The sequence below is a fragment of the Habropoda laboriosa genome, unplaced genomic scaffold (genome assembly GCF_001263275.1).
Source record: "Habropoda laboriosa isolate 0110345459 unplaced genomic scaffold, ASM126327v1 scaffold40, whole genome shotgun sequence".
Classification (NCBI taxonomy): Eukaryota; Metazoa; Arthropoda; class Insecta; order Hymenoptera; family Apidae; genus Habropoda; species Habropoda laboriosa.
In genome coordinates, this window is record NW_017100231.1 from 3,959,340 (window position 1) to 3,979,543 (window position 20,204).

The 20,204-nt window shown below is 38.2% G+C and overlaps 3 protein-coding genes across 3 annotated transcripts in view; 1 reads left to right on the forward strand and 2 right to left on the reverse strand.

The window, feature by feature from the left end:
• LOC108571580 (growth arrest-specific protein 2-like) overlaps positions 1 to 4,158 on the reverse strand; it is a 63,682-nt gene extending 59,524 nt beyond the window's left edge. Inside the window, exon 1 of the mRNA XM_017933653.1 lies at positions 4,035 to 4,158. The gene's annotated coding sequence lies outside the window, so the exon portion shown is untranslated. The remainder of the gene's footprint in view (positions 1 to 4,034) is intronic.
• A 3,563-nt stretch (positions 4,159 to 7,721) lies between these two features.
• Positions 7,722 to 9,355, forward strand: LOC108571575 (deoxycytidylate deaminase). Its single transcript, XM_017933646.1, has 5 exons — positions 7,722 to 7,887; positions 7,974 to 8,167; positions 8,294 to 8,507; positions 8,785 to 8,885; positions 8,976 to 9,355. The coding sequence occupies exons 1-4, from the start codon at positions 7,874 to 7,876 to the stop codon at positions 8,861 to 8,863; spliced, it is 501 nt and encodes a 166-aa protein (XP_017789135.1). The 5' UTR covers positions 7,722 to 7,873; the 3' UTR covers positions 8,864 to 8,885; positions 8,976 to 9,355.
• Positions 9,356 to 11,793: 2,438 nt separating this feature from the next.
• The window catches only part of LOC108571629 (N-alpha-acetyltransferase 15, NatA auxiliary subunit), a 67,391-nt gene continuing 58,980 nt past the window's right edge, over positions 11,794 to 20,204 (reverse strand). Inside the window, exons 9-11 of the mRNA XM_017933713.1 lie at positions 13,319 to 13,512; positions 13,127 to 13,235; positions 11,794 to 12,766 (exon numbers count right to left, since the gene is read on the reverse strand). Of these exons, the coding sequence (XP_017789202.1) occupies positions 12,255 to 12,766; positions 13,127 to 13,235; positions 13,319 to 13,512 (815 nt within the window). The 3' untranslated portion in view covers positions 11,794 to 12,254. The remainder of the gene's footprint in view (positions 12,767 to 13,126; positions 13,236 to 13,318; positions 13,513 to 20,204) is intronic.

Genomic DNA, 20,204 nt, shown 5'->3' on the forward strand with positions numbered 1-20,204 from the left:
GTGCATCGAAGGAAAAAGTCTATAAAGAACCTCCAACAACGCCGGAAGATATGCGACAGAGAATTTTAGATGCATGCTGAAGTGCAAGCGTCTCTCAGATCGAGCTTCAACCTCTGAATCACAGGGTTCGTGTTTAATTGACCTTTCCCCCCTTTAAATTTGTATCGTCTCTGACGAGTGTACTAACCTGGTACCGTTGAGTAGGTATTTTTAAGTACCTACATTGGAACTATTAACTCTTTGCACTCGGAGGTCTTTTTGCTGCAAAAAGTTGTTCTTTGAAGTTTTTTTAAACTAACGTAGAAATAAATTGTATTACAGTGGATTCCTTGGGACCGGACTAATTTGTCCCAAAGAAGCGAATTTCAACAGGCAGAATCTGAAGAACGTAAAAAATGAAGTCAGAAATGATTTATCGAAAAACGTATGTAATATTCGGTCTTGAATACAAATGTGTGTTTGAGCATGCAAACAAAGCTAAAAATAAATTTACAAAATTGTAAGCTTCAAAATATCGTCGGTAAAATCAATTTTAAAAATCACTTCTATGTTAAAAAAAAAAAGAGTTTTCTCCTACGCCCTGTAGTTCTAGAAATATTCGAAAAGGTGTGTGTCTCGATCCCCGAAATTTCATTACTCCGCGAATTTAATCGAAAATTCGAGAATCTCCACGTTAGAAGAGCAATCGTTGCCGCGCCAGAACTCTGGGATTAGTGGAACGTCATGTAGCTCATCGCACGTAACCACACGAGCTCGCGAATGGTCACGCTCCAAAACTATTACTTATTACTCCAATCTTATTACCGCTAACGGAGCATTACCGAGCTTTAGAATTATTCCTCGCCGGGTCCCATAACCAGCCACCTACTATACAGCGCGTTCTATCGATAAAATTGTTATTTTCTGGTGCTGGATATCGTTGGAAATATAAACGCGAAGATATACTGAATTAGTATAGATATATTCTTAATAAGATTACATTGGATCAAAGCGCCGTTGGAAAAACGGATCTGTCTCTAGAACAATTGAAAATCAGCCTGCCGATTGCGGGCAGGGATTCGCCTTACCGACGGGTCCCAACCAAAATTCGCCTTAAGCACAGTTTCAACTTTCAGGAAGTAAAATTGTGGATAAAAACATAAAAGGTACGTGTGAAATATTATTTTTCGTGAATTATCTTGCAAGATAAGTTTCATGAAAGTCAAAATGTGCCCTATGTTTCTCGTAAATGAAGAACGACAAAATTACGATCGAACCTAACCTAACAACTGAAAATTCTTATTTTATTCTTTGCAAAAAGAAAGTTCGTATTTTATCGGAATAATCTTCCAAGATAATTTTCATGAAAATCAAAGTGTTTACAGCCCTATGTTTCACGTGAGTGAAGAACGAGAAATGACAAAATTACGATCGAATCTAACCTAACATCTGAAAATTCTTATTTGATTCTTTGCAAAAAAAAAGTTCATATTTTATCTGAACAATTTTACAAATAAATCGAGTAGAATCTCTGCATTCGTGATTTCATCGCACTTGCTTCGTAAATCGAACAGATGAGATTTCAAAAGTTTACAAGTGATATAAGTAAAGAAAACGAGTTTATCGTTGCGCAGATTTTTCTATTTTTTTCACCACCCTGTATGCGATAGGTCAGAAGGTAAAGGAGAAATTGAATTTCCAGACCTGACCATGGGGCTGCACGTCAAACATTTGTCCCAGTAATTTATCAGCGTCGCGTCGACCGCGTTTAAAGGCAACCTCAATTACAGAAGGAGACGAACTTCGTGTACTTGTTACACGTATACATAGTGCGCTCGCTTGTGCAGCGTAATGAGGCTCGCGGAGGCAGGCCGTTGTCCGACGCCTTAGAAATTCTTTAATGACTTTATGTCGCACCGAGCACCACGAGCAAATACCGTTTAACGCGGGCTTACGTATATACCTGGAGGATCCGAAAAACTGCCAGGCAGAATTCGGAAATTTTTCTGTCCCCTTCGAGAGGAGCTTTTCGATTCGAAGATGTGGAAAAAAGGTGAACTTCGTTTATCGTAGAACGATTAGACACCTTCGAAGCTTTAATGGAAGCATGATTTATGAAATTTTTTAATTTTTGGAATTTTCAAACTTTCGAATTTTCAAGTTTTCGAATCTTGAAATATTCAAATTTTTAAACTTTGGAATCATCGAATATTCAGATCTTCGAGTCTTCAAACTTTCAAATCTTCAAACATTCTAATTTTCAAATTTTCGAATCTTCAAATATTCGTATTTTCGAATTTACAAAGTAACGAATTCCCAATTTTCAAATTGACCAACTATCGAATTAAGAAATTTACGAGATAGTGTATTCGTAAAAATTCGATCTTCACGAATATAACCTAAAAATCAAAATGTTGGTTCTGTTCCCCCTAAAATTCGTTTATTACCGTATCGCTCGCGTCTTCTCGTGATCCGTGATAATTCTCCACGTGTTCATGGCCGAAAGGAAATCAATCTACCTTTGAATTATCCAGCAGATCTCGCATGTGTCGCGAGGAATCTTTTTTTAACCCTTCAGTTTCGTGTTGCGTGACACATTCGGATAGGAATGGGATTTTATATTTCGTCGAGGATTTTCTACGTAGAACTGTCGGTTCGGTTAAACTTTAAAACAGTTATTAATTCCCGTCATTTTTCCCTGAGTAACAGTTCGAGTGCTATATTTAACGTCGGTGTAATTTTTGTTTTCGATAAAAACGTCGATAAAAAAATATACGTATATACGTTTGAAAAGGCTGATAAACGTTTGCAGTAAAAATATTATATAATGAATATTCTCTGATCGTGTCAGATCAGTTACTCGTGGTATCAGTCGCTTGATTGCCTGGTAAGGCATACGATACGTGACAAAATTTAATATATCATATGTGTTCGATGTTCGATAGAGCATGCAGATGTAATAACACTATTTTTACAAACCGTTACACATGTCGATAACTATATGTAAATACATGTGTAACACGATACAAATAACACTTGCGAAATAGTCGAAACAAGTTTCGTTAGAGGTTAGGAACTTTCCTTGTACGCGCGACAAAGAAGAGAACTACTTATTAACGCCAATCCTTTTCCTCCTTTTAACCCTCAATAGCTCAATTGCGTCGGTAAAGATGGACAGACCGTACGAAAGAGGATAATAAGCGGCGAACCGATGACAATTAGCACCAATCAATGCGTGGTCCCCTATCAAAAGATGTAAACACTTGGCAGCAATGAATGTTGATAAAGTGTACGCGAGGCCTCAACTCAAATAATGGATAAGCACGTGGGGACCAGATTGCAGCTATTGTTTTCACACGACGACCGCTGTCAAACAAGCTACAGCGTAAATAAATTAACTGCGAAGCAACGATAACGATGCTTCGTCGTATGTCAATTAATATCCACACATGACCATAGGTCTGCGTATACGCAACACGCGTTTTCCAATGATCCCGTACAGTTGGCAATTCCTTGTAATTCGCTTCAATTGCATTCAATTTGCTTCGAAACATTCTGTCGCGTGAATAAAAGGGTGATCGTCAACGAGATAACTTTTACTCTTGTTACAATTACCACTTTCTTGGTGTCAAGCACCTCGTGTTGGACCACTGGTCGATTAATCGTTTACAAGTCAGTTGTGAATATCGATCGAGTCTGAGAAAGAATCGCCAGGCGTGTGTCTGGACCCCTGCGTATCACTTCTTGTCTGTGACAACTATAAAGAGGTACATCGTATATTGTACGTTCGCGACGTAAGACGTAAAATGGTTCACTGCTATGTTCACAATCCCATTACACATCGAAGACAGCCAAAATTAACGTAAGAAACACGTTCAATAACAGCTCGATGACATTCACCGATTGGCTTTTCCTTTCTTGCGATACTTTTCCCAGAAACAAACGTAAACTTCTCGACACGCGTCGCTTGCTGTCGAACCGTCCCATCGAACTAACCGGCAGCCTAACCACTGATACCTTTACACGATTCCCATAGAATAAAAATGTCCCCTTACCTGTACGATCTCTGTGGACATCGCTCGTTTTCCGTAGATTACTCTGCAAGCTCCAGCCCCGCTGTCGCTTCGATTCACCGTGAACAGACAACGAGAGGAATCGAGAAGGCACCTGACATTCCGGGCGAACACACAACAACGCGATACAACAGACACGTACTCGTCGATCATCCGATCGCAACTGCAGCCCTTCGGTGCCAGTGCCGGTTCTGTGTTGCCGGTGCCCGGCGTGAAAGAGAGGGAGGGAAGCGGCGGTGGCGACGAGAGAGCAAGACGGACCGATGCGAAATAAAAAGGAGAGCGAGAAGGAGGTGTTACCGAGACGGACGAGCCTCTTGCTATTTCTCCAGTGGCCGCTACGCTACGAACGCCTCACGGCTGCTATTGTGTTATTTCATGTACTGGCGTAGTAAACGTCGCACGAGAGGTACGCGAGTCACGACAGAGAGATCCATACTCGTTATAAATCCCGCGATTTCGACGAAGACAGATAGGCCTGTGCTCACGTGAGAGAGTCCCGCGAGGAACATATAAATATATATATTAGCCGAAAGAAATTACACCGCAACGCGACGTTGCCTTGCTTCTCCAATATCTTTTCTTTTCTTTTCTGTCTGTCTTTAACACTATCGTGGTTTTACACGGCTCGATTCCCCTTTCTTTTGTCCGTCTATCACCGGGGAACCCCACGTGCAAGCCGCCAATGCGTACCGGCTCGGCAACCGTGCACTGTAAATACGTAAAGAAAGATGTGCATGCGTGCAAACATAGAGTAGCGATGCGCATGCGCCGCGCACGCACCCACTGCGTGCGATCCCCAGAGCAAGTACGTCGGCCAAACACCCCCAATTCAGTCACGCGCGCATTCACAGAGGAAATCCCCCTCGACTACGAGGATACCTCCCGGCAAACCCCTTAATCAATACTCGCCGTTCTCTGCTGGCCAGGAATATTATCCTCCGGGTCCTCCTCCCTGGACCAACTTTTTGGCATCGTCGCGGCCGTTTATCGCCGCGTCACCGTGCCAGTCGAGAAATTCGATTCTTTTCTGTGTGTGTGTTGCGTGGTGTTGTTCACGCTCGATATCCCCGAGAACCCGATAACGGTTCGAGTTTGTTCTTGAATTCATGCAAAGCATTTAACTTGCTTCCCCTCCTTCTCTCTCTTTCTCTCTTTCTCTCTCTACCAGTGAAATGAGAAATATCACTAAGGAAACTGTGGACTATGCAGAAAATTGATTGGTAAATCCATTATATAGTCGTGACATCTGTACGTCGTTTGTGAAAGGGAGATACAAAATTTCAGTGGTTACTGATTGAATATATGATGAACGGTTAGGGGAAGAGGAATATCTACAGCGGGGATACAGAGTTGTTACAATTAAACGGTAATGCATTGTGCGTAAAGAAAATTCAGAGGGTGTGATGAAGTTATCCCCGAGGAATAACCTCACGATCCTGCGAGTTATTTTATTAGCCACGTCGCTCTGGCGGAAGAAACTTCTTTTCATTCAGTAGCTGCACTCTGACACGCATAGATGTATCGTGAAATATTATGGCGTGTTCGAGACTAGAATAAGCGTGAACTGAAGACAGTAGTTTTGTCGCTCGTTGCTGGATACAGTTAGAATACTTTAACGTGTAATATAACACTATTATCGTTAGAATTTAATATTGATAAGAGAAGGCATGTACGGCATGATTATTTTCAACTGTTTGTTATTTCACAAATTAACGCAGAAGCTAATTACAACCTGCTGATTATGCAAAGGGTGTCGTAATCCACGAATTATTAGCCCTTTTTGCAGGGAGCGCTAAGTATACTTGGGGGTTGAAAAACGTGTCTACAGTGCCGCGCCCAAGCGTACTCATTTGTGTAGCAGCCGTTTAAAAAAGCTTTTAGCAACTTGGGGTTCCGCGTATTTTATCTCGTTTATTATTTAGATAATTTAGGATAAATCGCCATTTATAAAAATAAGGCGTTGGTACATGATAATAATAATTTTGCTCTCTTGAAAATGCGTAACTAAAAGTATTTAGGATATATTTACTGTTCATAGCGGAAAACTACCAATGCAAGAAGTGCATCAATGTTAAATGGAAAAACGATTCGTATTAAAGCGATACATTTTCCATTTTTAGCAAAGTAATTCCACTTATAAATTATCGATACCATGTTTCACGGACACACCAACTTTTACGGTAAATGATATCATTATCTAGAGAGCAAAACTCGACTATTGGAAGAATCACGAAACATGTCGCAGAATATTGACATCTTTACCTATATCTCGTGCGACATGCCTGACTAGTATCTGTATTCCACTTGTCTAGTTTGTCATGGTAATATGTCGTATAACATTCTTCGCGAAGATACGTCTTCTTAAACGTACTTTAAAATCAAATTTGATTGCAAAATAACAGACAAACACGGTGATTGAAAAATTGAAATATCGTGATAGAGTTGGTTAACTTAGAATGATTAAGGACGGTCATAAAGGAAATTCCACGATAAGTGGATTTAAGATTGAAACGATGATCTATCGGTACCAGGAACTATCGTTGTCATGTCTAAGGAATCTATCCTAAGTTCTGTCATGCACAGTTTATTACAGACTTTATTGAACATACCTTGAAACAAAATTATTTTTATCAGACTATTTTCCAGATTAATTTGATGGTAAAAGTTCGTCTTATACTTTTTTCCCTTTGTTCACGATATTATTTTTAGTAATGAATTTAAACTTTCTTATCAGTTGTAATTTCGATAAATTTTTAAAAGAGATTAAATTACGCTTATCATTGTCATTTAATTAACAATTCAGATATTCTTGAAATGATTAAAATATGACAACTGCATGTTTTTAAATATACATTTGACAGTGATGTGCTTATCTTATCATATAACTGTACTGGTAACGGAATTATAACATGTAACAGTTGCGTGAACCACCCTGTAGAATAAGATTACAACATTAGTACTGGTTGGAATTGGAATTTAACGTAATTATGAAATTACAAATAAAAAAGTAACGTAATTGTTTATTAGTAGATGATTCATCACATGTGCGTGTTCTACTGCTGTCAAAAGGTCGTTAACAGTTGTACCCAAGCAATCCAATACATGTATATATCTTTATATGCAAATTTAATAAAAGAGGATTTTTTACACCTGTCGATTTTACCATCTTTGATGGTTGGATTGTATGTAATTCCTAAACTCACCACTTTATAGCGTAGAGGGCATAAGAAAAACTCTGATTTTTGACACGGTCGGTACTTCAGAACGTAAGATTAGTAAGATTAATAGATAAATAAGTTAGGTAAGATTAGTATTAAATAAAGAAATTACAACTACATATACACGTAACTGATGATAAATTTTATTTATTATTCCTTTCAACCAACTGTAGATAATAAAAATTCCTTTTCTGCATTTCCTGTATGCATTGTATATTACGTACACGTTAAATTTCCCTCCAAAATCAGAGTACACACGTGCCACTTCAACTCAGTTAACCTATAAAAATTAAAAAGAAAATGCTTATAATTTACAAATCATGTATTAGAAACATCAACCTTCTCTGATAGTACTTATCGTTAATTACAATGATTAATAAGATTATACAAAGTTGACAGGGTGAGGACTGCACCTATAAATATGTGCGTCTGCAAAAAGATGTTTCATATGTCAATGGTGTGAAGTATTTGCTATTATTAAATAGAATAAATTTTTAGTTATTTTCTTTGTACATATACATATACTTCCATTTATAACACGTATTTATTTATCACAAATAAAATTTGGTGAAAATTATAAGAGTGTCAGTAGAAGTTAACATGGATGAAAACGGGTATGTCACCTACATATGATATAGCGACTTGTTTTGAAGTAAGTATTTACTCGATGTAACATGCTTTCTGTATTATTTTGTTATAGAAGGCAATGCATAAGTTGGGATGATTATTTCATGGGTGTAGCTTTTTTGGCTGGACAACGTAGTAAAGATCCTGTTACTCAAGTTGGTGCATGTATAGTAAATAATGAGAACAAGATTGTAGGTGTTGGATATAATGACATGCCTTCTGAATGTGATAGTTTGCCGTGGACTAAAAGTGAAAAGAAACATTATGGTAAGTCAATAACAGCTTCTTCATTTTCAGAAATAATTCCAATGAAATTTAAATTAGATAGTCATGTTTGAATGATACAATTTAGTTTAATATTACATTCTTATAATGATTGCATAAAATTTACAGTGTGTCATGCAGAACTTAATGCTATTATGAATAAGACCTGTTGTGACCTGAGAAATTGCACTATATATGTTAGTCTTCACCCATGTAATGAATGTGCCAAACTAATAATACAATCTGGAATAAAGTTAGTCAAATATGTGTCAGACAAAAAAAACAGAAAACCTAAATTTGTAGCTGCAAGAAGGATGTTTGAAACAGCAGGTGTTGAATGCCGGTATTTTACTTGTTTGTGTTTATTTTTATTAAACTTATATAAATGTCAGAATGCATGATAAGAGTTTACTTGTATTGTTAAATATAATTTGTTAAAATTAAGGTTGCCTGATTTTAAACAATTCTTAATACATATCTTTTAATATGTGCAAAGTATATCTTTAAATTTTCTTGGCATTAAATACATTTATAATATTGAATTGATAGGTATGTCTTTTAAATTTAATAACATCATAAATTTTTGATATTTGTAATATCCATTAAAAATCTTTTTTTAGTCAATATACTCCAAATAAAAATTTATTAATTGACTTTACGGCGATTGATGTGGACGGACCGAATAATTGTGATGATTAACTATACTTACAACAAATATAATGTAAGTAACAAGAATGGTAATGTTCATAGTAAAAAGTTTTCTTGTATATGTATTCATGATTTATTTCATTTCTTTCATGACATTTTGAAGGTTTAAATTTGTAACTAATATTAATTGTTCGGTAACACAAACATGGCTCGTGAAATTGCTGGATACTGATGTACTCAAAAAATTGGTCACTTTTATGTACATGTAAAATTGACTTTTGGACCATTTCCATTTAAAATTTTTACAGACCTGATTATTTCCAACTTTAACATTAACATCATAAAATTATGGAAAATAAATAAAATAATGTACAGAAAGCGAAGAAATTTAGCAATAATACAAAGGTACTATGCATGAGTAAGATAATATTGTCTGCAACTGTATTGCAAACTATTTGCTGTACAAGGTAAATAGTGGTACAATAATGTATGGCATGATAGAAATATGTAACAAGTATTTAGCATTTTTCCAAAACGTCTGAAGCAAGGATGATTGTTGATGTGTCATATAATATTTTTATGTTGACATGTTATTAATGTAACAATAAAGAGAAATTGAACATATGTGATAATGATAATACGTTTATGTACATACTATACATATCCCAGTTCTTGTTTTTAAAATATTACTCCACTTACATTCGTAGTCACCACTATAATGGAGGAAAGTTACATAAAGTAATTACACATGGTGATTGAATTCATCATATAGGAAAGTACTTTGTGTCGTGAAGATGCTTGTATATTTTTTACATATTATTGTAATTAGCTTAATTGTTGCTTTAAATGAATATTTGCGTTAGTTTATAATTTTTGTTGTTTCTAAAACTCGCAATAAACTATTTGTTCTATAAGTAAATATTGCAAAAAATATAACAACAACTTATTACAAATGGCAGTAAGTTACTAATTCAATGATTAAATAAATAATCGAAATGTTTTATAAATAATAATTTGTTCGTTGCTTTAATTTTCCTTAATTAGAATAACAAGTCGACTTAGAAGTTAATCGTATACATTAAAAACGTTAGATTAATCCTATATGACGAATTCATTTACACGAGGAGATGGAAGAGGATGTGGGTTATGGTACCCCTGTTTATCGTTTGCTCATACGATCGAATCAAGGACTCAAAGGCAAATCTGAACTGAACCTTCTAAAAATTGACATACAATCCTTAATCAACATTATTTATTTCTCAAAGATTTGATAAATAGTTGTGAGCGAAATAGAATTTTTTATACTGAGGTAACAACCTCCGATAAAGATTGGAGCAACTAATGTATATATTATATGTATATATATATATCCAAAATGTAATAATTATGCAAAACTTCAAGCGTACTGTAGATAATGTATAAAAAAAAAGAACAAAAACAATATTATAACACAGCAACGCTTCGGTAGATGCATGGTCGAAAACTTGGTGTAACGTGAATGATGTATGGTAATTGCATTTTCACTAAAATCGTTTATAAAGAGAAGACTTTGTATGTCGATAGACTAGTATCATATGTGATCGTATCGTATCTTTTTTTTTTGCATCGTATAATAGTTAAATGACTAAGAGTAAAATGAACGAGTAAATCATCTACATTATCGCTTACGTTACGATATTATTTACGTAGCCCTGAGACACATTCCATGCATTTACAGAAGGTATATAATTAAACAATATTCGCGTTTACCATATTTTCATAGAAGATTATTCCATCGATCAATTTTGCACGTACGCAGTGAAATTTTCATCCGATATACGTTACGAGCAACTCGAAACGTTAATTATTGTGAATATCAGTTGATGCAAGTATCTTATTCTTACGATTACCATTAAGTTGTCTTTGAGTGAGCTTTCAACATTGGCATAATATTAACTAATCGCAAAATTATATTCTATGTAATAAGATACTTAAATAAGATAGGGAGAGAGTGTGTGTGAGAGAGAGAGAGAGAGAGAGAGAGAGAGAGAGAGAGAGAGAATGTGTGGTGTAACGTGAATGAGTGTGTGTATTTGTTTATATATATATATATATTGTTTATGTATTAGCTGAAATATGTACAAACATTATCACTAGTTTGTAGTAACTGCATCTTATTGGATTTCTGTTTTTTTCGTTTCTTTTTTTTTCATTCAAGGAAACTTACATAACTTGTAAGTGTGTATTGGTATTTCAAAGAAAAAAAATAAACGAAGTAATCATAACATCGTTCGATTTATACCGGTAAATTTAATCATTACTTTTTATTAAAATTTCTGTAATCCGTTGACATACAGATGTATGATATTTGTTTTCTTCCTTTCTTTTTTCGTTTGTTTTGCTATCGATACTTTTTGTTTTCATTTTATCATATACTTTGGTAATCTGCGTACACAATACGCACTTTTATTGTTCTTATAGTAACTTTCACAGAGACTTTCGCAAATGGACACTACTTCCGTATTGACTGCTCTCTCGATGGAATATCAGGGCTCCAATCCAAACGTAGATCATTACCCTGGCTTTAAACAGAGGAATAAAATCATGTTTCTAAAAGGAAAACGTTAGATCGTGTTCGTTCACTTGACGAGTTTGTTGAACGGTTCTTGTATTATTTTATTTTCTTTTTTTTTTTTCTTTTCTGCGAATGAAGTGAACTAGAGAAGTTAGTATACGACTTGGAACAAAGTCTATTCTCAAATGTAGCGACGAACATGCGTGGTACAATTATTGGTGCTCGATGATCGTCTAGTTTTCAAACTCTACACAGTAGAGTATTTATGTAGACATCGCTGAAAATAGTACACCTTAACATCAAGTAGAAATATTCATAGAGCGCGCATATGAATGTATACAAGTCTTGTATTTTGTACCAATGTGTTAGTTTACGCACGTCATATATTTTACACACTGTAGTACTCCACCCCATCCCTCCATTCTGTTCCAATTGTTAATTAATATTTAGCTAAAGCCATCCTTTTCTTCGTTCACCTAAAATTCGGGACCACGTCGGTGGGCGTTAAATCTCGCGCCCGGTTAATGTTATAATTTATTATTAAAGATTGTTTATCCAGCACTGTCCCAGCACTGTACACACTACATGAAACCCCTTCCAGGAACAGTTCGTGTATAATACATGTTTAATAATTATCAATCTTAAATCCGCCAATTTCGCTTACTTCTTTCACTATATATGTTCATCGTTATCGTTCGCGTTCATTCGTTTTGCATTCGACGTTAGTTTTCATTTATTATTATATTTTTTCCCTTTTCCTTAACGCAGAGCTCAACACACAGTTCCTCCTCCACCACCTTTTCCTCTTCCTTCTCCTTCTTCACCTCCTCCATTGCCCCCTCGTCGTCCACGTAGTAATTCAGTGACGCTGGACAGCGCGTGCCTGGATCAGTTCTTGATGGAATTCTCTTTCTCTTGATGCTTGCGGTCGGTGCTTGATTCTGGCGGTCGAAAAGCAGTCGCGTATGGGAAGCGTTTATGGCATTTCGCCATGTATTCGGTGATTGTTGTGTCGCAATGGCCAAAGTCACCGTTACGCAACGATTCCAACACCCTTGTACAATTTTGCAGTGTTACACCTTCGAGATCATCGATGCTAGTGATCAGAGAGAGAGCTTTCGATTGAGCGGACGGGTCAAGGACGTGAAGCATCTTTGCACCCTGAAGCTGATGAGGCAGTGAGTTTCGATTCTTCTTCAGGAATTCCGCGTTCAACTGGGTGGCCGTTGGTGCCGAGTAGATGCCCACCGTTTGCAGTTTCACTACTTCGCCCACGGGTCCCTCCAGAGGTGAACGGCTGGTGTGCAACATGAAGCGTACTAGACACATGTGCAGGTCAGGATTGTTCGGGTCTAGATCGTGTGCACGTTTTATCGACTTTAACATCAGTAACGTACGACCTGCAAGAAACGTTTTGTCAACTTTAAGCATCGCAAGATTCATTTGTGTCGATTTTTTATTATAAATACGATTAAGGTTATGTTCCACGTGGGATCTACCGTGTTTCTTAACCATTTCGTAACCGAATTCTTCTTTTTTTTTTTTCTCTCTTAAAGAATTTATTTACCTACCTATCTGTAATGAATAACTAAATCGAGATAAATATTTCTTCGAGTAATCAAGTGGAACATATACGTTCCACTGGTCAAGAAATGGTTAAAGAAAAAAACTTCACTGGACAAATTCTAACGACTGCAACTTCAGGTGGTTCGAAAATTAAGGATCAACGATCAGATTAGTGAATTTCAATTAATACGCACCTTTACGAATGTAGATTTCAAATGCCATCAGATGCGTCTCTATTCTGTTCGACGCTAGTTCTTGCAACGGTTGTAAAAATTTGATTGCCTGCTCTAGCGGGTCCTCGACCTGAAAAACAATCGTTCAGCTCGACTCGATTTCGAATTAACGCGGGAATTACGAACATGGCGGATTTACATCGTTCTACTAACCCTCTCCAATTTCTCCGGTATAAGTTCGTCTAACGTCGGCTGCTCTAAATCTGGATCGGTTTGTTGCCGCGACTTATTGTGCTGTTCCCTCTTCTCCTGTGCTTGGGCAGCTTGTTGTCGTTCTAATTCAGCCTTTCTGCGTTGCTTCCTCTGTTTGTTTCTCAACTTCTTCAGCTCCGATGGCGCCAGGTTCTCTGTAAACAGAAAACGGAACAAACCCGTTCGTATAACTGACGCAGTTACTCGAGATGTCGTAATTCGGAAAGTATACAAGAACAAAAAGTGTACATAAATTCGATATAAAACGTTCATTAACTAAATCGTTTCGATGTTTTAACGTCGCTCTTCAGAGTTACGTAGAAAAAAGATGCGGAATTGTAAACAGTATCCTACAGTTCAAGGACACCGGTGCTTATTAGTACAGTCTAAAATCACTAGGTGGAGCTACGTTAATTCTACGCTAGACAAAATTCAGGAATCGTTCAACGAAGCTCTCGATTTAAAAAAAAAAACAAGGATCAAACACTTGCACTGACTTGATTAAATCAAGTTGACAAACATCGACTACAATGTTTGTCATTATTACTTCTATACAACCCTGTCACACGTGTATATATATCGATAAACCAACAATATTATTCGACTGTCGTTTCGAACTTGCTAGCCACCATGTGCTTTTCCCCTGCGCATGCGCATCAATTGTTTGTGAAACAGCTACTTCCCCTACCCAGTTGTGTCCCGAATTTTCGTGCATCGTAACGTAAGTACTCGTCAAATCGCAATAAGTAAACAAGCGGGGACACGCTGGAAACTATCTCCGCGTGTTGTTTCAACACGTACACCACTTTTACCGGGGCGCTGCATCGACCAAGGTCAAACGGCGCGCTGCGACCAGTGGCACAAGCAATTCCGCCGGTTTCGCAAAGCCTTTTCTAACTTTTCCTCGCCTCTGGTCGTGGCCAGACCTACTGACAGGCCGTTTTGTAGGTCTGGCATGCGTGCACGTGTCACGCGTGCTCCGTGGTCACGTGCAGCCACACGGCACGCTACTCACGAGGGGAAAGGGAGGAGATTATGAGAGAGAAAGGATTTAGTCCTACTCTAAACGGGGTCTTCTAGCCTATCTATATTTAATCAATCTATATATATATATATTTATCGAGCATTATCGATATACAGGGTGTCGTGTAATTGGTCGTATAACCTAAAAACTGACGATTCTACACGAAAGGAGAAATAGAATTTCTTCCATTGAGAAAATCTGCTTGTGAAGAAATTCGTTATATCGACGCGGTATCGTTGAAATTCAAGTTCGAAAAAATGCAACGAACGTTGCAATGATAATCGCAACAGGAACAAAAGGAAGAGTATGATATACTCGAAGAGTAATGATAATAAAATAGTATAATTTCGATGAGAAAATTTTGTTACCCACCTCGAATCGTCCTTTTCCAACCTGTACATCGATATACAGGGTGTACCAAAACGTTTCGGCAAAACTTCGCATGTAAGTTCTACGTGACGAAATAAGAGAAAAAGTTTATATCAACGTATGTCCAGAAACGAATATCAACGCGAAAAAGAATGCGTATCCGAAGTGTACTCCGTCAGATTCAACGCGTACGACAGTCTACGCACAAATTTACCCCATAAAAACGCGTTTTAGGACACACATTCATATGAACTTTTCTTCTTCCTTTTTCCTACACTATCTACACTCAAAATTTTGCCCAAAACTTTTTCGCACACCCGGTATATTGCCCGGGGAGACACCGTCGAGAGAGTAGGCGTTCGAAATTTTACACACTTGTTCGTACATATATTTCAAGGGAACTGATCGTTGAGAAATCTGAATGGAACAATTTTAGGAGCGGAGCAGCAATTCTAAGTGTGTATCGGCATTACACGTGGGCAACAGAGAGATCGTCGGGATAACGGTGTAACGAATAGAAACGACCAACGATAATTTATGAGTGATGCAAATGTTCCGTGATTTTGCATACAACACCGGGGGAGAGGGAGAGCTTGTATGAGTCATATCTCACGATATGATTTTCTTTCCTCTTCAATTTCTATCCGTGCTAAATATAGGAGACGAGCAGAGAGAGAGAGAGAGAGAAAGTGTGCACCAATAAGAAAAGGGGGAAGAAAAAGTCGGAAAAAATTCGTCGTTCAGAAGGATGAAATTTTCCATGAATTTTCAGCGAACGAACGAGCGGAGTAGAAAATGAAGTCCAATACCATCGGAAGTGTCCACAAGGCAAGGATACTTGTCTCGGTGAACGAGGGAAAAAGCATCCCACGAAGAGGAACATTTTCTAATTAGACGAAAATTTGCAACCGAGTCCACGATCATTGCTGATTTATAATTAATCGTGGAAAGGTACAACACGGTGTGGGGCCCCGCCGCGGCCCGAACAGAGGTTCGAGTTTATTGCGCTAATTCCCCAGCACTTAACTTGCTCAGTGGGCATTAACGTTTTAATTGCCGTCCTATTAATGCAGTTTTATAACACGAAAATCACGCGCGCGCTTTCCAATTATGTAAGGGAACAGTCAATGCGTTTATTAGAACGTCCTAAAGAGAGAGAGAGAGAGAGAGAGAGAGAGAGAGAGAGAGAGAGATTGGTTCCATGCTTCGTAAATTCGTGGATACCGTAAAAATGACTGGCGATACGTATTCACCCGTTATACCGCGATTTCTTTTTTCCTACCCACCGAATCGTTCTCTCCGTTTCGATGTCCAATTAATTAGCGAGCTTGCCGACAAATATTTTAAATCACCGTGGCTGGGTGGTAACGATAACGAAAAGAATTTCGACGGTATTCGCGGTTACGAAGGATTAGCCCCGTGCTTTAAACGCGCTTCGAATAACAACATTTACATAATTTCTTGCGTAATTGTTCCTGGAACAACGTGTCACGATTACCCCGTGAGCTATTGTTCATTAAGAGCACGAAGACACGCGAATATTACGAGACGAATCGGTTGTTTCTCGTTGTTCGAGCAATAACTCGTATATACAGGGTGTGACCGAAGCACTCTCCGACGTTTCGCTCGCCAAACGTGTGGAAATAAAGGGGTGAACGACGTCGGTTCTGTATTTGCGACGCGCGCCGTGAGATTATGCAATCCAGCGCGATGACAAAATACCGAAATAAGATCTCGTGGAAATGGAAATATTCCTCTTATCGCGCCGAATAATTGTCGAACTTGTCGCAACTGTACTTCTTCGAGAGACAAACTTTTAACCCTTTGCACTCGAAGGCCTTCTGTTTCCATAAGGAAATAGAAAATTAGAGCTTGTTTGCTCGATAAAATTAATGAAATTTTTTTAAACTAGCATAAAAATAAACCATATATATATATATTAACACGTTAAGCGCCAAGCCTGTCTTGTTCTTCCTTTCCGTTTAGCCCGCGATATCCGATTTCACCGATATGCTGGCGGCCGAAGATCTGTGTAAGGTTGCGATAAGACTGCGTGACCAACGAAATCTTACCTTTGTTGGTACCGAATACAACTTTGTGGTGTGTTTTTTCAATAGCTGCATGTGTTTTAATAATACTCGTTAAAATTTTTTTTGCTAACAAGTGATATTTAGGTACATTCTTTTATGATCTCCAAATTATTTAAAATTTATTGATCGAAGAATATAATTTTTTAAATTGTATATCGTCAGTCAACAGTGACTGACGCGGCCTGAACGGAAAGTGTAGCGTCAGTCACCGGCGACTGACACGGCGCTTAACGTGTTAACGAATATAACTGTTTTACTTCGATATATAATGTATTTTTGTTATACAAGATCCTGAGACCTATAACATATGGTGAACCTGCTGTCCTGGAAATATTAGCTTTAGGGGTGCCTCCATTAATTATTTACGAGATTGTAAATATAATAGCAGTGTCGCTTCTTAGTCGTCTCAAAGAGTGCAAAGGGTTAAAAAAAAAAAACGAGCAAGTGGGGAAAAATTGGAACACCCGTTAGATGAAAGAATTCCGGAAAAATTGCGTTTTCTCGGGTGTTCTGTATTAGAAGATACGATTTGAACAAGATTGAAACTTTTCCCTTGGAATTTCGAATGTCTCGTCTCGAATTTTCCACAAAGGCATCGCTGGTGTCGTAGACGCGAGGGATTTAATTGGCGACGTTGGGAAAAGTGTGCGGAGCAATTAGGGGCCGCGCGGTCGCCAAGCCGAGGAATTTTTCATCCTTGACAAAAGGTGGGACCTTGCCGGCGTGTATTACGAGTGTGCTCGGGAATGTGGAGCAACAGGCGGTACCAACGGCACGCCACACATCGCTTATGCTAATCGGATCCCCATCGATAGTCGCGATTATTGCCACGCGTTGACCCGAGCCGTCGCGATTTAATTCGCCTGCCTGGGCGAAGAAAATCGGTTTCCTGGTACGGGCAACGCCTCGAAAATTCGATCCTATCAATGGAAACAACACCCTTTCTCGCCTTGCGAAACTCTACGCTTACTCTGAAAAATATTCCGATGCTAACGAAACAACCATTCAACCACCACGCCGGCAGAAATATCGAAGATATTTCAAATATCGTGAATATTTGAAGTGATCATTATTTGGTTGATCTGTATTGCAGAATGTGATATGTGAAAATGCGTTCGGTAACAATAGGTAATCGTAAAGTACGATAAATGACGTTTCATAGGGAAAAAACGCGAATCCAATCGCTTTATAATTAACCGAAATACATCGCTAGAAAGGCAAACTTATATACCTGGTGTCCGAATATTTTTCAGAGTAAGCGTGTTCGTCATTTCTCTTTTTTCTCATTTTTCTTTCCTCTGTACTTTAGGCTTATTCCGGTTGTGTGTTCGTCGGTGAACGTGTATCCCTCCCCGTCACCTTTGCGTACGTATGCGTTGTATTTCGATGCAAATGGTCGCGCGAACCTGCCCCTCGCGGTTCACCGATCGATGATTTCTATTTAGATCGCGTCCAACGAATTTCACACGATTCTGGTAACGGTAGAAATCGCGCGAGCCTACCCCTCGCGGTTCGCCGATCGATGATTTCTATTTAGATCGCGTCCAACGAATTTCACACGATTCTGGTAACGGTAGAAAGCGACGTTCGCCGATTTCATTGCGGTTCTCTTGGCGTCACGCCCTTTTGCTTCGACCCACTGTACATCATGTCGATACAGTGTGTCGCGCAACAACGTGCTAGTGTGATATCGTTAACAAAAATGTTGGACAATTTGGTAGAACGGGGTATCAGGTGATTCGTTGTTAAAAAATAGATCGAACTTGTGGGATAAAGTTTTTCGATACGACCCTTCGTTTCCGAGGAAATCGATTTTGAAGTTACGTGCGGCAGCGTACACAAATGGCGCAATTATGGTGTTTCGGTTAATATTGACAAACTGAGCCTGCTGTAAATTGAGATAGAAAACGTCGAAGTCAGATTGAAATGGTAACTACGTCGATGAACACAAAAGTGTTAACAGAAATACTAATTTGTGCAGCCCCACAGAAATTTCAAAATGGATTCTCCAGTAAACGAAGGCTCGTAACGAAAAATTTGATTCCACATTTTTTATTCGTTTTTTCACGAAGAATTATTATACACCTGATTGTGTCACACTTTTTGAACCACCTTGTATATTCGTTTTTGTAAAGAATAACGCTAGTACAGAATGTTCAGCGTTTCGATGCACGAATTTCGAACTTTAGAAATTCTCGGGCGCTTCAAATTTCTAATTGCAATCTTGACAGAAGTGGAATGTAACGAGGTAAAAGAAGTAATCCGAACAGAGGTTGGAGACACGAAACAAGGGTGTTACGTAAAGTTCTCGAGGACAGAAAAATTTAACGCAATTGCATGCTTAATTCGTTTAACGTTTCGCTGGTGCCACCTTTTAGAGAATTTGCCCCAAAAACTGCAGCAATCTTTCTCCTCCTCTATTCTTCACCGTCCATTAAAATTTTCATCCGATCTGAATTTAAAGAAACAGGCCATCTCGATCGAACATCGCTAATCAAAAATTCAACGTGCCCCCTTTTCCATTACTTTTCGTTTCTCTTATTTTTAACCCTTTGAACACGACGAAATCGTATACGTATTCACAAAAAACACAAGAAATTATGAACACATGCAGTAAACCCACATATTTTTAAGCAATAAAATCAGATGGAATGGTCATGAATTCATTCATTATCTTACATTCTGATATGATTTAGTTAAAAAAAGAGAAAGAAGAAAAACCTGAAGTAATCATCCTCGAGTGGAGACTACGCTTCGCATGAAACGCACCCAACAGGTCTATATTCGCGACATAATTGCAGTTAAGCAAGAAGTTGCGAGCAAATGCAAATGATGGGGGGCGAGAAGGTCGCTTAGATGCAAAAAGGCGGCGTCACTGAAATCGCAGTCATTAGGCGGTAGGAAAAACGGTGGATAAAAAATCGTCAAATGGCGGTTTTATCTTGGTAATCGAGTAAACAGCACGACGGCTGTTATTTCGATTTAACCACGCTGCCACAAACGTGTACGAGAGCCCACGAGTCTTCCATGTAAGCGACCGCCATCTTGGTTATGCATTGAACGAACGAATGAGAAATCAGCGATGGAATCAATTCGTATCGATTTTAACTTAAATTGAAACTTTCACTTTCGAACAGTGTTTCGTACGTTTTACAGTATTGTACGAATCAACGCGAACAGTTACGCGCAAAACATAACCTCAAATTCGAACGAACGAATTTTCCAGCAGAACTCAGCCGGTATTTTCGAGAGAAGAGTATTAGACGCCCCGTTTAAATCCCATCGAAAATTTATGGGGTATTTGTAAGGCCAGAGTACTTAAAATGTATTGCACCATCAAGAGAAAAATGATCGAGGCAGCCAT